Source organism: Staurois parvus, unplaced genomic scaffold (assembly GCF_062004578.1).
Source record: "Staurois parvus isolate SC_StPar_1 unplaced genomic scaffold, SC_StPar_1.0 ptg000463l, whole genome shotgun sequence".
Lineage (NCBI taxonomy): Eukaryota > Metazoa > Chordata > Amphibia > Anura > Ranidae > Staurois > Staurois parvus.
The window spans coordinates 1,296,766-1,310,664 of NW_028318259.1; the positions used below are offsets into that span (position 1 = coordinate 1,296,766).

The window sequence follows — 13,899 nt, forward strand, 5'->3', positions numbered from 1 at the left end:
GCGTGGGGGCCATTCAATGGTATCAATTCCTTCATCCTCCAGGAACTGCCTGCAAACTCTCGCCACATGAGGCTGGGCATCGTCATGCACCAGGAGGAATACAGAACCCACTGCACCAGGAGGAACCCAGGACCCACTGCACCAGGAGGAACCCAGGACCCACTGCCCCAGCATAGGATCTGACAATGGGTCCAAGGATCTCATCCCGATACCTAATGGTAGTCAGGGTGCCATTGTCTAGCCTGTAGAGGTCTGTGTGTCCCTCCATGGATATGCCTCCCCAGACCATCACTGGCCCACCACCAATACGGTCATGCTGAACGATGTTACAGGCAGCAGAACATTCTCCACGGCTTCTCCAGACCCTTTCACGTCTGTCACATGTGCTCCGGGTGAACCTGCTCTCATCTGTGAAAAGCACAGGGTGCCAGTGCTGAACCTGCCAATTCTGGTGTTCAATGGAAAATGCCAATCAAGCTCTATGGTGCTGGGCAGTGAGCACAGGGCCCACTAGAGGACATCGGGCCCCCAGGCAACCCTCATGAAGTCTGTTTCTGATTGTTTGGTCAGAGACATCTACACCAGTGGCCTGCTGGAGGTCATTTTGTAGGGCTCTGGCAGTGCTCATCCTGTTCCTTCTTGCACAAAGGAGCAGATACTGGTCCTGCTGACGGGTTAAGGACCTTCTGCGGCCCTGTCCAGCTCTCCTAGAGGAACTTCCTGTCTCCTAGAATCTCCTCCATGTTCTTGAGACTCTGCTGGGAGACACAGCTAACCTTCTAGCAATGGCATGTATTGATGTGCCATCCTGGAGGAGTTGGACTGCCTGTGCAACCTCTGTAGGGTCCAATTATTGCCTCAGGCTACCAGTAGTTACACTGACCCTAGCCAAATGCAAAACTAGTGAAAAACAGTCAGAAACAATGAGTACAGAAACAAAAGTCAGTGACCTCCACCTGTAAAACCATTCCTGTTTTGGGGGTCGTCTCGTTGTTGCCCATCTAGTGCACCTGTTGCTAATTTCATTAACACCAAAGCAGCTGAAACTAATTAACAACCCCCTCTGCTACTTACCTGACCAGATCAATATCCCAGGAGTTTCATTGATTTGATGCTAGACTCTGATTAAAAAGTCTTCCTTTCATTTTTTTGAGCAGTGTACTATATAGACCCTTTCCCAAGCTGGAGCTGACCACCAGAATACAGTCTGGTACTCTAGCTACCATGCTGAAACTTGGACTTCGATGCTTTCTACATAGTTAGATTGATAACAAGGCACATGGTCCATTGAGTTCAACCAGGAGACAAAGTTACATAAATACCCCCCCCCCCCCCCCCATACAGATCCTGTAAACTAGCAGTTGATCCAGAGGAATGCAAAGAAACCATTATAAGGCATGGAAGAAAAATCCGTCCTGATCCCCAGAGGCAATGAGATACTCCCTGGATTAACAATGTAGGGAGTTATTTCTTATAAATATTAATAGGTATTATTATCTGAGTTGGCTACGACAAGCTCCCATGGAAGTCAGTTTCACATTTCCATACAGGCAAAAAATATCCGATGGACGCACAGCCAGTAAAAACACCTTCATTAGAAATTCCTTCTTATAAAATACTTCCACAAAACATGTCAGGGCTACAGAACTGCAGCAAACGAATTTCACTCTCCCTTAGCGCGTAGTCATAGCTCACATTTCCATCGCTTTTACTGTAAAGAAGATATCCTGAAAGGAGAAGGTCAGCCTCTCTTCCTCCAGGTGAAAAGAGTACTGTCTTGTTTTTTATAACAAGCTGAATTTTAGTCTGCTCATATTTTACTTTCCTGTTTCCTCCCTTGCCCTCATCAACATGATAATTAAATCAACATGAAAAAATTAAATCTTTTGGATTCAGTCACTGGGACTGGCAGGGTGCTATACATAATTTTCTGAAAACATCTCAATGCCCTGCCTCCCCACATGGAAGAAAAATATATTTGAAATATATTTTAAAAATATTCTTCCCAAATATATTGACATATATTTGAAATGCTATAATTTTGGACGTATTCAATATATTTCAAAATATACTTCAATAAATATGTATATATATATATATATACACACACACATATACTGTATGTTGAAATGTGTTTTTATTACAAAATATATGAAACATATTTTTAAAAATACATTTCAAATATACTGTATGTCTTTAAAAATACAAATCTACACTTTTGGAATGCAATTACAAATATATGTAAAAATATAAGTTAAAAATACTTTTTTATATGTTAAAAAAAATCTAACAAATATATTTAAAAAAAATATTTTAAAAAATATAAATTTTTTTAAAATATATTCTTAAAATTGGGTATATATATAAATATATTGAATATGACCAAAATTGTAGCATTTCAAATATATGTCAATATATTTGGGAATAATATTTTTTAAATATATTTTAAATATATTTTTCTTCCATATGGGTCAGTACTCCTCTCAAGAGCCCTCAGCCCGATGCAAGCAGCCGGCTGGCTCTTTGGAGGAGTAAATATGAAAATGCCTTGATGGTTGGCTGGGTGTCAGTCTAGAGGAGTGGGTGTTCCTAAGACTTTGCATTCAGACAGGTAGGTTATGTCCACATGTGATGTTGAGCCTGCATGAGTGATAGAACTGAAATCCAATTAATAAAACGGGTGACATAAGGACTGTCAGGATGGGAAGTTCCCTTCAGATCAGATGATGCTGGACATCCTCCAGCCAGCACATGAGGCAGGCTCTATCTGACTTCCAGCAGCATATCTTGCCAATTGTGAGAAGCTCGCAGTGTGCAGTGAAATCAGAGTCAGCCATCACAGTACAGAAGAGGAGCTGGTACAACTGTGCAAGACTGGAGGGAAAGCTGGAATTTATGTAAAACCTTTATTACAAAAAGAAACAAAAATTGTAAGTGCTTAAAAAGCGTTGTCCAGCTTTAATGTATTATTGCTTATGTAAAATTCCTCTAAATCCAGTAGTCTACCTGACACTACCCCACTCCACAGATTGAAAATGTTGCTTTTAAAGAGTGGCTATGCTGATCCTCCATAGATAAAGTGTAGGAGTGAGTGTAGCCATCCATAGACAGGATGTGTGTTCCTGGAAGGATCACAGGTGAAAACAAAAGAAAACAAATGCAGCCATTGCCTCTAAGGATTGGTAAGCTGCAACATATTACATTTTTGGTTTGGATATGCTTTAATGCTGGGTTCTATAATTATCTACCCAAAATGATTCTAAAGAATTGTAAGGAGAAAATACAGTCACTGGTGGGCGTGGAAATAGATAACCAAAACTGAACCATTCTTGGGATGATGGCATCTATTGTAGAGGACATCTAATGCCCGGGGCATGTGTCCTGAGTGACAGGGTCTAGCAAAACCCCTGGTGGACCATTTATGTATTTATACAAGGGGATCTTATTTCCCCTCTTCTTGATTGCCTCTTCTCAAGGATGAAAATAATTTCCGAGTGAAAGGACCCAGTACGAGGATGGGGCAAAGACAAGGTCAAGTGTAGTGAAGACCAAATGGCGGAGCGATTCCTTATTTCACATAACATTGCTTCACTGTGCTCCCTATTCACCCAGAAGAGACATCACTACTTCTGGGAAATGGGCATACTTGGGATGGTGGCAACTATTGCAGAGGATACCTGGGACACGCAGTAGAAGACCTGGGGCACGTGTCTTGAGTGCCATGGTCTAGCATTGACCCAGATAGACCATTTATGTATTTTTACAAGGTGATCATATTCCACCTTGATTACCTCTTCTTAAGAATTAAAATATTGGTTCCTGATGACCCGAGATAACGATGGGGCAAAGTGGGGGTGGAAGTAGATAACCAAAACTGATCCATTCTTGGGATGATGGTATCTATTGTAGAGGACATCTAATGCCCGGGGCATGTGTCCTGAGTGACAGGGTCTAGCAGAACCCCTGGTGGACCATTTATGTATTTATACAAGGGGATCTTATTTCCCCTCTTCTTGATTGCCTCTTCTCAAGGATGAAATTAATTTCCGAGTGAAAGGACCCAGAACGAGGATGGGGCAAAGATAAGGTCAAGTGTAGTGAAGACCAAATGGCGGAGCGATTCCTTATTTCACATAACATTGCTTCACTGTGCTCCCTATTCACCCAGGAGAGACATCACTACTTCTGGGAAATGTGCATACTTGGGATGGTGGCAACTATTGCAGAGGATACCTGGGACATGCAGTAGAAGACCTGGGGCACGTGTCTTGAGTGCAATGGTCTAGCATTGACCCAGATAGACCATTTATGTATTTTTACAAGGTGATCATATTCCACCTTGATTACCTCTTCTTAAGAATTAAAATATTGGTTCCTGAGGACCCGAGACAAGGATGGGGCAAAGTGGGGGTGGAAGTAGATAACCAAAACTGATCCATTCTTGGGATGATGGCATCTATTGTAGAGGACATCTAATGCCCGGGGCATGTGTCCTGAGTGACAGGGTCTAGCAAAACCCCTGGTGGACCATTTATGTATTTATACAAGGGGATCTTATTTCCCCTCTTCTTGATTGCCTCTTCTCAAGGAAGAAATTAATTTCCCAGTGAAAGGACCCAGTACGGGGATGGGGCAAAGACAAGGTCCAGTGTAGTGCAGACCACATGGCAGAGTGATTCCTTATTTCACATAACTTTGCTTCACTGTGGTCCATATTCATGCAGGAGAGACATCACTACTTCTGGGAAATGTGCATACTTGGGATGGTGGCAACTATTGCAGAGGATACCTGGGACATGCAGTAGAAGACCTGGGGCACATGTCTTGAGTGCCATGGTCTAGCAACACCCTTGATGCACTATTTTATACAAGGTGATCTTATTCACCCCCTCCTTGACTGCCTCTTATCATGAATGAAAACAATAATTTATATGTGAAAGGACTCAGGATAAGGATGGGGCAAAAACAAGGTAAAGTGTAGTTGAAGATCAAACGGTGGAGCAATTCCTTATTTCACATAACATGGCACTATGGCATTGCTTCACTGTGACTCATATTCACCCAGAAAAAAAACATCCCTACTTCTGGGAAATGTGCATGCTTGGGGTAATGGAAACTATTGCAGAGGACATCTGGGACACTCAGTAGACTGGGTGCACGTGCCATGGTCTAGTAATGTCACTTGGACACTTGACAAGGATGGGTCAGAGACATGGTCCAGTGTAGTAAGAACTAAATGGCAGAGCGATTCCTTATTTCACAAATTATGGCACTATGACATTGCTTCACTGTGGCCTACTTTTAACCAGGAGAGACATCACTACTGGGAAATGTGCATGTTTGGGATGATGGAAACTATTACAGAGGACACCTGAGGCACTTGGTAGAAGACCTTGGGCACATGCCTGGTGCCTGGGTCTAGCAATGCCCCTGATTGACCTTTATGTATTTATATAAGGTGTCCATATTTCACCTTAATTTCTTCTTCTCAAGGATGGAAATATCAGTTTTTGAGTAAAGGATCCAGGACAAGGTTAGGGCAAAGATGAGGTGTAGGCTAGTAAAAATCAATGGCAGAGCGGTTCCTTAGTTCACATTCCACAACACTATGGGATTGCTTCACTGTGACCCACATTAAACCTGGAGAGACACCACTACTCCTGGGAAGTCCGCATACTTGGAATGTCGGCAACTATTGCAGAGAGCAACTGGGTCACTCGGTAGAAGACCTGGGGTGCATGGTCTAGAAAGGTGATCATATTCCATTTTTTGATTGCCTCTTCTCAGAGAAGAAAAATATCGGTTTCTGAGTAAAGGACCAAGAATAAGAATGGGCAAAGATAAGGTCCATTGTAGTAAAGACCAAATGGCAGAGCGGTTCCTTATATCACATATCGTGACACTACTAAGATTTTGCTTCACTGTGACCCACGTTCAACTAGGAGAGACACTACTACAGTTGCAAGAAAAAGTATGTGAACCTCTTGGGATTACGTGGAGTTTTGCATGAATTGGGCATAAAATGTGCTCTGAACATCATCTAAGTCACAACAATAGAAGAACACAGTCTGCTGAACATAATACTACACAAACATTAGATGTTGCCATGGTTGAATTGCACATAACATGTAAACATTCATAGTGCAGGGAGGAAAAAGTATGTGAACCTTTGGACTTAATAACTGGTTGACCCTCCTTTGGCAGCAATAACCTCAACCAAACGTTTCCTGTAGTTGCAGATCAGACCTGCACAACGATCTGGAGTCATTTTGGACCACTCCTCTTCACAAAACTGTTTCAGTGTAGCAATACTCTTGGGATGTCTGGTGTGAATCGCTCTCTTAAGGTCATGCCACAGCATTTCAATCGGGCTGAGGTCAGGACTCTGACTGGGCCACTCCAGAAGGCGTATTCTGTGCTGTTGGAGCCATTGTTTTGTTGAATTACTTGTATGCTTTGGGTCATTGTCCTGTTGCGTCACCCATCCTCTGCGGAGCTTCAGTTGTTTTGGCCATTTTTTATGCACATTTTACTCGCTCAATAAAGTTTATTATTTGGGAAGACGAGTGCCGGCTATACCAATTCTCATCATACTTGGGACGATGGCAGTTAATGCAGAGGACACACAGTAGAAGACCTGAGGCACATACCCTGGGTGCCATGGTCTGGCAATGCCCCTGATGAACCGTTTATGTATTAATAAAAGGAGATCATATTCTACCTTATAATTGTCACTTCGCAAGAATAAAAATATCAGTTCCTGAGTAAAAGAACCCAGGAGAAGGAAGGGACAAAGACAAGGTCCAGTGTAGTAAAGACCCACATTCATCCAGCAAAGACAGCACTACTCCTGGGAAATGTAGATAGCTTGAGTGATGGCAGCTATTGCAGAGGACATCTGGGGCACTCTGCAGAAGGCCTGGGGCACATGCCCTCAGTACCAAGGTCTAGCAGCATCCCTAATGGACTGTTTATGTATTTCTACAAAATGATCATATTCCCCTTTGATTAATCCTTAACATGGATGAAAATATCAGTTCCAAAGCAAAGGACCAGAACATGGATGGAATAAAGACCAAATGGATCCTTATTTCACATAACACAAGACTATGAAATTGCGTCACTGTGACCCACATTCACCCAGGAGAGACACCACTACTCCTGGGAAACGTGTACAAACCTGAAGTTCAGCCAGAATGACAACCTACGGTAACCCAGAATCAGGAGATTCAGATGGATTAAAGTCCAGGTAGTGTAGAATTACTCATGAATAATTAACTGCACAGTGTACCTACAGAAACACATGGGAAATAATTATTCCAGTTTTTTTTTTATTAACAATAAAAATTATTGTGATCATTAAACAACATAGTGTGTGAACCTTCCCAGTGATGCCAATAAATCATACTAACTGCCAGATTTACATAAGGACTTTATTTCTTGCTTGCTACAAAGCTGCCATAATTTACAAGGCTAAGTTGTCCTTTTTTTTACTAAAGAAAAAGTAAACGTATTGTTTTTTTTACTATTAGATAGAATGTAGAAGGGTTGGAACTAGGGATAGGTGAATCAGCCAGGGTTCTGTGAACTCTGTGGGAAATTTAAAAACCCTGAAATTAGTGCCAAACCCCACGGACGTCTATGGGAGATGAAACAAGCAATTTGTTTCTGGACATTTTCAAGGCTAATAAGCAATCTATTGTTGAAAAAAGTGCATGGGTAGCTGAGCATTGCCCTGTAAGAGATGAACCAATGCAACTGACAGTATGCATTAGAAAAAAAAAGGGAAAAAGACACAAAATTCCTCCTAAAACGCCACCTTAGCCAAGCATGCAAGCCTGTATCAAACCAGGCTACATATCTTTCAAGGACCTTGCCCCAATGTTGGGGGACAAAGACGATGTCCAGAGAAGTAATGAACGTCAACCATGACATCCAGTGATGTAAATCCATTGTCATTCACTAAGAACCAATGGCCACCGATGTGTACACAGTCCCACGATTAATGACGGATCCGTGGTAATGTAAAGTCAGCGCTGGGGATCCCTGGTGATATCATTAACCGTGAATATTGGTATATTGTGGTAACCCAATGCACTGATTTCTCTGTGCATTCTTAGTACTTTATTCTTTTACAAAGGGTTTTATTATAGAATTAGCAGAGATAAACAAACATTCGAGAAGCATATACATTGACCAAAACTTATGTGACATACAGGGCATTTGAGAAACATTTCAGAATATGTACTGGTAGGAGCATAAGCGTAAACTAAATATTTTAGTGCCTTGAAAAAGAAGAAAGGGAAAAAAAGGGGTGAAAAAAAAATAGAAGGAGAGAGAGGGGGAAATAATGAAAAAACAATTGGAGGTCAATGACAATGCAAACCTTAGTACTTTATTCTAAGTAATACTATACTATACTATATATTGCTATATTTTTATTCTTAGTAGCTTAGTACACAGAAGGCACTTTTTCATTTTATGATTTAATATCCCTAGGCGGGCAGTGCATAGAGATTTCTACAAAGGTAAAAACGACAAAAATACAAGATGGAAAAAGCACATACAGAAATCTAGATATTTGATATTTGTGACAGACCCAACCGGGACAGGGGCTTTTGGAGAGGACTAGGGGCTAGCCTTCTACCCACTGATTATGGCCCAAGGAGGAGACCGGGGATTTTGTCTGCTTCTCCCGCTCATAGAATGGGAAAGTGCTTGGTTCCGCCTCTGATCCCATGGAGAGAGCAGATCATTCTCTAATGATGGACAACAGTGTGAGGAACACTGAGAGCGAGGCTTGGATTCATTCTCTGAACACAATAGAGCTTCCCTTCTGGAGTGGATGGAAAGGTGTAATGTTATTCTTGTACAGGTTAATGGTCAGAGGAAATATGGTGGCCCTCCTGCAGACTGGATTGGAGAAGCTCTTCCACTTGGGACAGGAATATTTATCAACAATCTCACTCAAGACATCTATGAAGATAAATTAATTCCACTTTTCAGACTGTTGGAACATTGCATGGATTTTGTCTTATGATGACTCTAGTGAACAGATTACACAAGTGAAAGACAAACACCTGGAAGATAGCATGTGTAATGTTCTTTGTTACATAGTTAGTCTGGCTGAAAAAAGACAAATGTCCATCCAGTTCAACCATTATAGAAAAAAAAGTTATAATCCTACACCCACAGTTGATCCAGAGGAAGGAAAAAAAACACAGCAAAGCATGACCTAATGTGCTCCTGCAGGGGAAAAAAATTCCTTCCTGATCCCCCGAGAGGCAATCGGATATTCCCTGGATCAACTTTACCTATAAATGTTATATCCAGTTATATTCTGTGTATCCAAGAAAGAATCCAGGACTTTCCTACAGCAATCCACTGAGCTGGCCACAACCAACTCTTGAGGGGGTCTATTCCACATTTTCACAGCTCTTACTGTGAAGAAACCTTTCCGTGTTTGGAGATTACATTTCTTATCCTCCAGACGTAAAGAGCGCCCCCTTGTCCTCTGTGATGACCTCAGGGGGAATAACTACACCGAGCTCACTATATGACCCACTGATGTATTATACATGGAGATCATATCCCCCTTATGTATTATACATGGAGATCATATCCCCCCTTATGTATTATACATGGAGATCATATCCCCCCTTATGTATTATACATGGAGATCATATCCCCCCTTATGTATTATACATGGAGATCATATCCCCCCTTATGTATTATACATGGAGATCATACCCCCCCTTATGTATTATACATGGAGATCATATCCCCCCTTATGTATTATACATGGATCATATCCCCCCTTATGTATTACACATGGAGATCATACCCCCCCTTATGTATTACACATGGAGATCATACCCCCCCTTATGTATTATACATGGAGATCATATCCCCCCTTATGTATTACACATGGAGATCATATCCCCCCTTATGTATTACACATGGAGATCATATCCCCCCTTATGTATTATACATGTTGATCATATCCCCCCTTATGTATTATACATGTTGATCATATCCCCCTTATGTATTATACATGGAGATCATATCCCCCCTTATGTATTATACATGGAGATCATATCCCCTCTTATGTATTATACATGGAGATCATATCCCCCCTTATGTATTATACATGGAGATCATATCCCCCCTTATGTATTATACATGGAGATCATATCCCCCCTTATGTATTATACATGGTGATCATATCCCCCTTATGTATTATACATGGAGATCATATCCCCCCTTATGTATTATACATGGAGATCATATCCCCCCTTATGTATTATACCTGGAGATCGTATCCCCCTTATGTATAATACATGGAGATCGTATCCCCCTTATGTATAATACATGGAGATCATATCCCCCCTTATGTATTATACATGGAGATCATATCCCCCCCTTATGTATTATACATGGAGATCATATCCCCCTTATGTATTATACATGGAGATCATATCCCCCCTTATGTATTATACATGGTGATCATATCCCCCCTTATGTATTATACATGTTGATCATATCCCCCCTTATGTATTATACATGTTGATCATATCCCCCTTATGTATTATACATGGAGATCATATCCCCCCTTATGTATTATACATGGAGATCATATCCCCTCTTATGTATTATACATGGAGATCATATCCCCCCTTATGTATTATACATGGAGATCATATCCCCCCTTATGTATTATACATGGAGATCATATCCCCCCTTATGTATTATACATGGTGATCATATCCCCCTTATGTATTATACATGGAGATCATATCCCCCCTTATGTATTATACATGGAGATCATATCCCCCCTTATGTATTATACCTGGAGATCATATCCCCCTTATGTATAATACATGGAGATCGTATCCCCCTTATGTATAATACATGGAGATCATATCCCCCCTTATGTATTATACATGGAGATCATATCCCCCCCTTATGTATTATACATGGAGATCATATCCCCCTTATGTATTATACATGGAGATCATATCCCCCCTTATGTATTATACATGGTGATCATATCCCCCCTTATGTATTATACATGGAGATCATACCCCCCCTTATGTATTATACATGGTGATCATATCCCCCTTATGTATTATACATGGAGATCATATCCCCCCTTATGTATTATACATGGAGATCATATCCCCCCTTATGTATTATACATGGAGATCATATCCCCCCTTATGTATTATACATGGAGATCATATCCCCCCTTATGTATTATACATGGAGATCATATCCCCCCTTATGTATTATACATGGTGATCATATCCCCCTTATGTATTATACATGGAGATCATATCCCCCCTTATGTATTATACATGGAGATCATATCCCCCCTTATGTATTATACATGGAGATCATATCCCCCCTTATGTATTATACACGGAGATCATATCCCCCCTTATGTATTTATACATGGTGATCATATCCCCCCTTATGTATTATACATGGAGATCATATCCCCCCTTATGTATTATACATGGTGATCATATCCCCCCTTATGTATTATACATGGAGATTATACCCCCCCTTATGTATTATACATGGAGATCATATCCCCCCTTATGTATTATACATGAAGATCATATCCCCATATATAATGATTTGTGTATTCAGAGATAGTGTTTGCCGGACTGTCTGGGGTGGGCTCAGTGACTGGTCTGGGTGCCTGGCTGTTGATTAGCTTACTGTTAATTAGATCACTGTTTAATTAGGTCACTATTAGCTGTTAGCTGTTCATTGGATGCACTGTTAGATATACTGATGATATTACTGATTAAAGTTTACATTGTTTAGGATAATGTGATCAAGCTCTTATCTGATTTTGTGCGGTATAAATTCTTTATAAATTTTCAATAAAGGAGTTCATGTTTGCACCTAAGCTAGTGTCCTTAGTTCTTAATTGCAATTTCCATCTACAATACCCTGTTCATGTGTTCCCGTGGTGAGGAATCAGCTCTCTGGTGGACACATCCAGCCGGGGTGCCAGGCAGTCTGTCACAATATTAAAATAAAAAGGGAGAAAAAACAGAAGTAAATTCACCATTTTTGGGCAGTATAGTTTATCCTGCTGGTGGGAGCACATCAAAAGCTATAGCAAACAGTTTTGTTCATAGCAGGCTCTGTATGATTTAAACCATTCATTTTTTATGCTGCTCAATTTAAAGAGGTTTGGATTTTGGCTGGACCTATCCCCTTTGGGTAGTCACTCTTGGAGGTGTTACTTCTCCTGCTGTGAGGATGGTTCTGGGGGGGCTGGGCTGTGGTCAGCGGGAGTTGAAAATGTCCTGGTGTCAGTGAACCATCTTTGGTATTAGGAGGAGGGATAGTGCCCATCATTAGTGTGAGTGGGGGGAATAGTGCCCCATCATTGGTGTCAGTAGGAAGAATAGTGCCCCACTGTCAGTGTCAGAGGGAGGAATAGTGCCTCATCCTTGGTGTCAGTGGGAGGAATAGTACCCCATTGTCAGTGTCAGAGTGAGGAATAGTGCCCCATTATTGGTGCAGAGTGAGGAATTGTGCCCCATCATTGGTGTCAGTGGGAGGAATCCGTGCCCCATCATTGGTGTCAGTGGGAGGAATAGTGCCCCATCATTGGTGTCAGTGGGAGGAATAGTGCCCCATCATTGGTGTTAATGGGAGGAACAGTGCCCCATCATTGGTATCAGTGGGAGGAATAATGCCCCATCATTGGTATCAGTGGGAGGAATAGTGCCCCATCATTGGTATCAGTGGGGGGAATAGTGCCCCATCATTGGTATCAGTGGGAGGAATAGTGTCCCATCATTGGTGTCAGTGGGAGGAATAATGCCCCATCATTGGTATCAGTGGGAGGAATAGTGCCCCATCATTGGTATCAGTGGGGGGAATAGTGCCCCATCATTGGTATCAGTGGGAGGAATAGTGTCCCATCATTGGTATCAGTGGGAGGAATAGTGTCCCATCATTGGTATCAGTGGGAGTAATAGTGCCCCAACTTTGGTGTCAGTGAGAGGAATAGTGCCTCATCATTGGTGTCAGTAGGAAGAATAGTGCCCCATTGTCAGTGTCAGAGGGAGGAATAGTGCCCCATCATTGGTGTCAGAGTGAGAAATAGTGCCCCATCATTGGTGTCAGTGGGAGGAATAGTGCCCCGTCATTGGTGTCAGTGGGAGGAATAGTGCCCCGTCATTGGTATCAGTGGGAGGAATAGTGCCCCATCATTGGTGTCAGTGGGAGGAATAGTGTCCCATCATTGGTATCAGTGGGAGGAATAGTGCCCCATCATTGGTGTTAGTGGGAGGAATAGTGCCCCATCATTGGTGTCAGTGGGAGGAATAGTGCCCCGTCATTGGTGTCAGTTGGAGGAATAGTGCCCCATCATTGGTATCAGTGGGAGGAATAGTGCCCCATCATTGGTGTCAGTGGGAGGAATAGTGCCCCGTCATTGGTGTCAGTGGGAGGAATAGTGCCCCGTCATTGGTGTCAGTTGGAGGAATAGTGCCCCATCATTGGTATCAGTGGGAGGAATAGTGCCCCATCATTGGTATCAGTGGGAGGAATAGTGCCCCATCATTGGTGTTAATGGGAGGAATAGGGTCCCATCATTGGTGTCGGTTGGAGAAGTCTCCCCTTCAGCAAAGATCTTATGCCCTAATATCTACAATTTAGGTCATGTGGCCTATACTGAAGAAAGAATTGGGCATCAGTTTATCTGGGAGAGATATGCCTTCCAGTCCCTCTATTTTGAATCAATCCATCCCAGTATGACTGTTAAAAAACTATAAACCTTTCTCCTTTCTTCTCTAGTGATAACGGGAGCTACAGATGGAATAGGAAAGTCCTACGCTGCTGAGGTACGGGTATAATTTTGGCGTAGTC

At 41.9% G+C, this 13,899-nt stretch overlaps 1 protein-coding gene across 1 annotated transcript in view; it reads left to right on the forward strand.

Moving 5' to 3' along the window:
* The window catches only part of LOC149452809 (very-long-chain 3-oxoacyl-CoA reductase-like), a 62,762-nt gene that overhangs the window by 16,095 nt on the left and 32,768 nt on the right, over nt 1-13,899 (forward strand). The window contains exon 2 of the mRNA XM_089688960.1: nt 13,828-13,874. Within this exon, the coding sequence (XP_089545086.1) occupies nt 13,828-13,874 (47 nt within the window). The remainder of the gene's footprint in view (nt 1-13,827; nt 13,875-13,899) is intronic.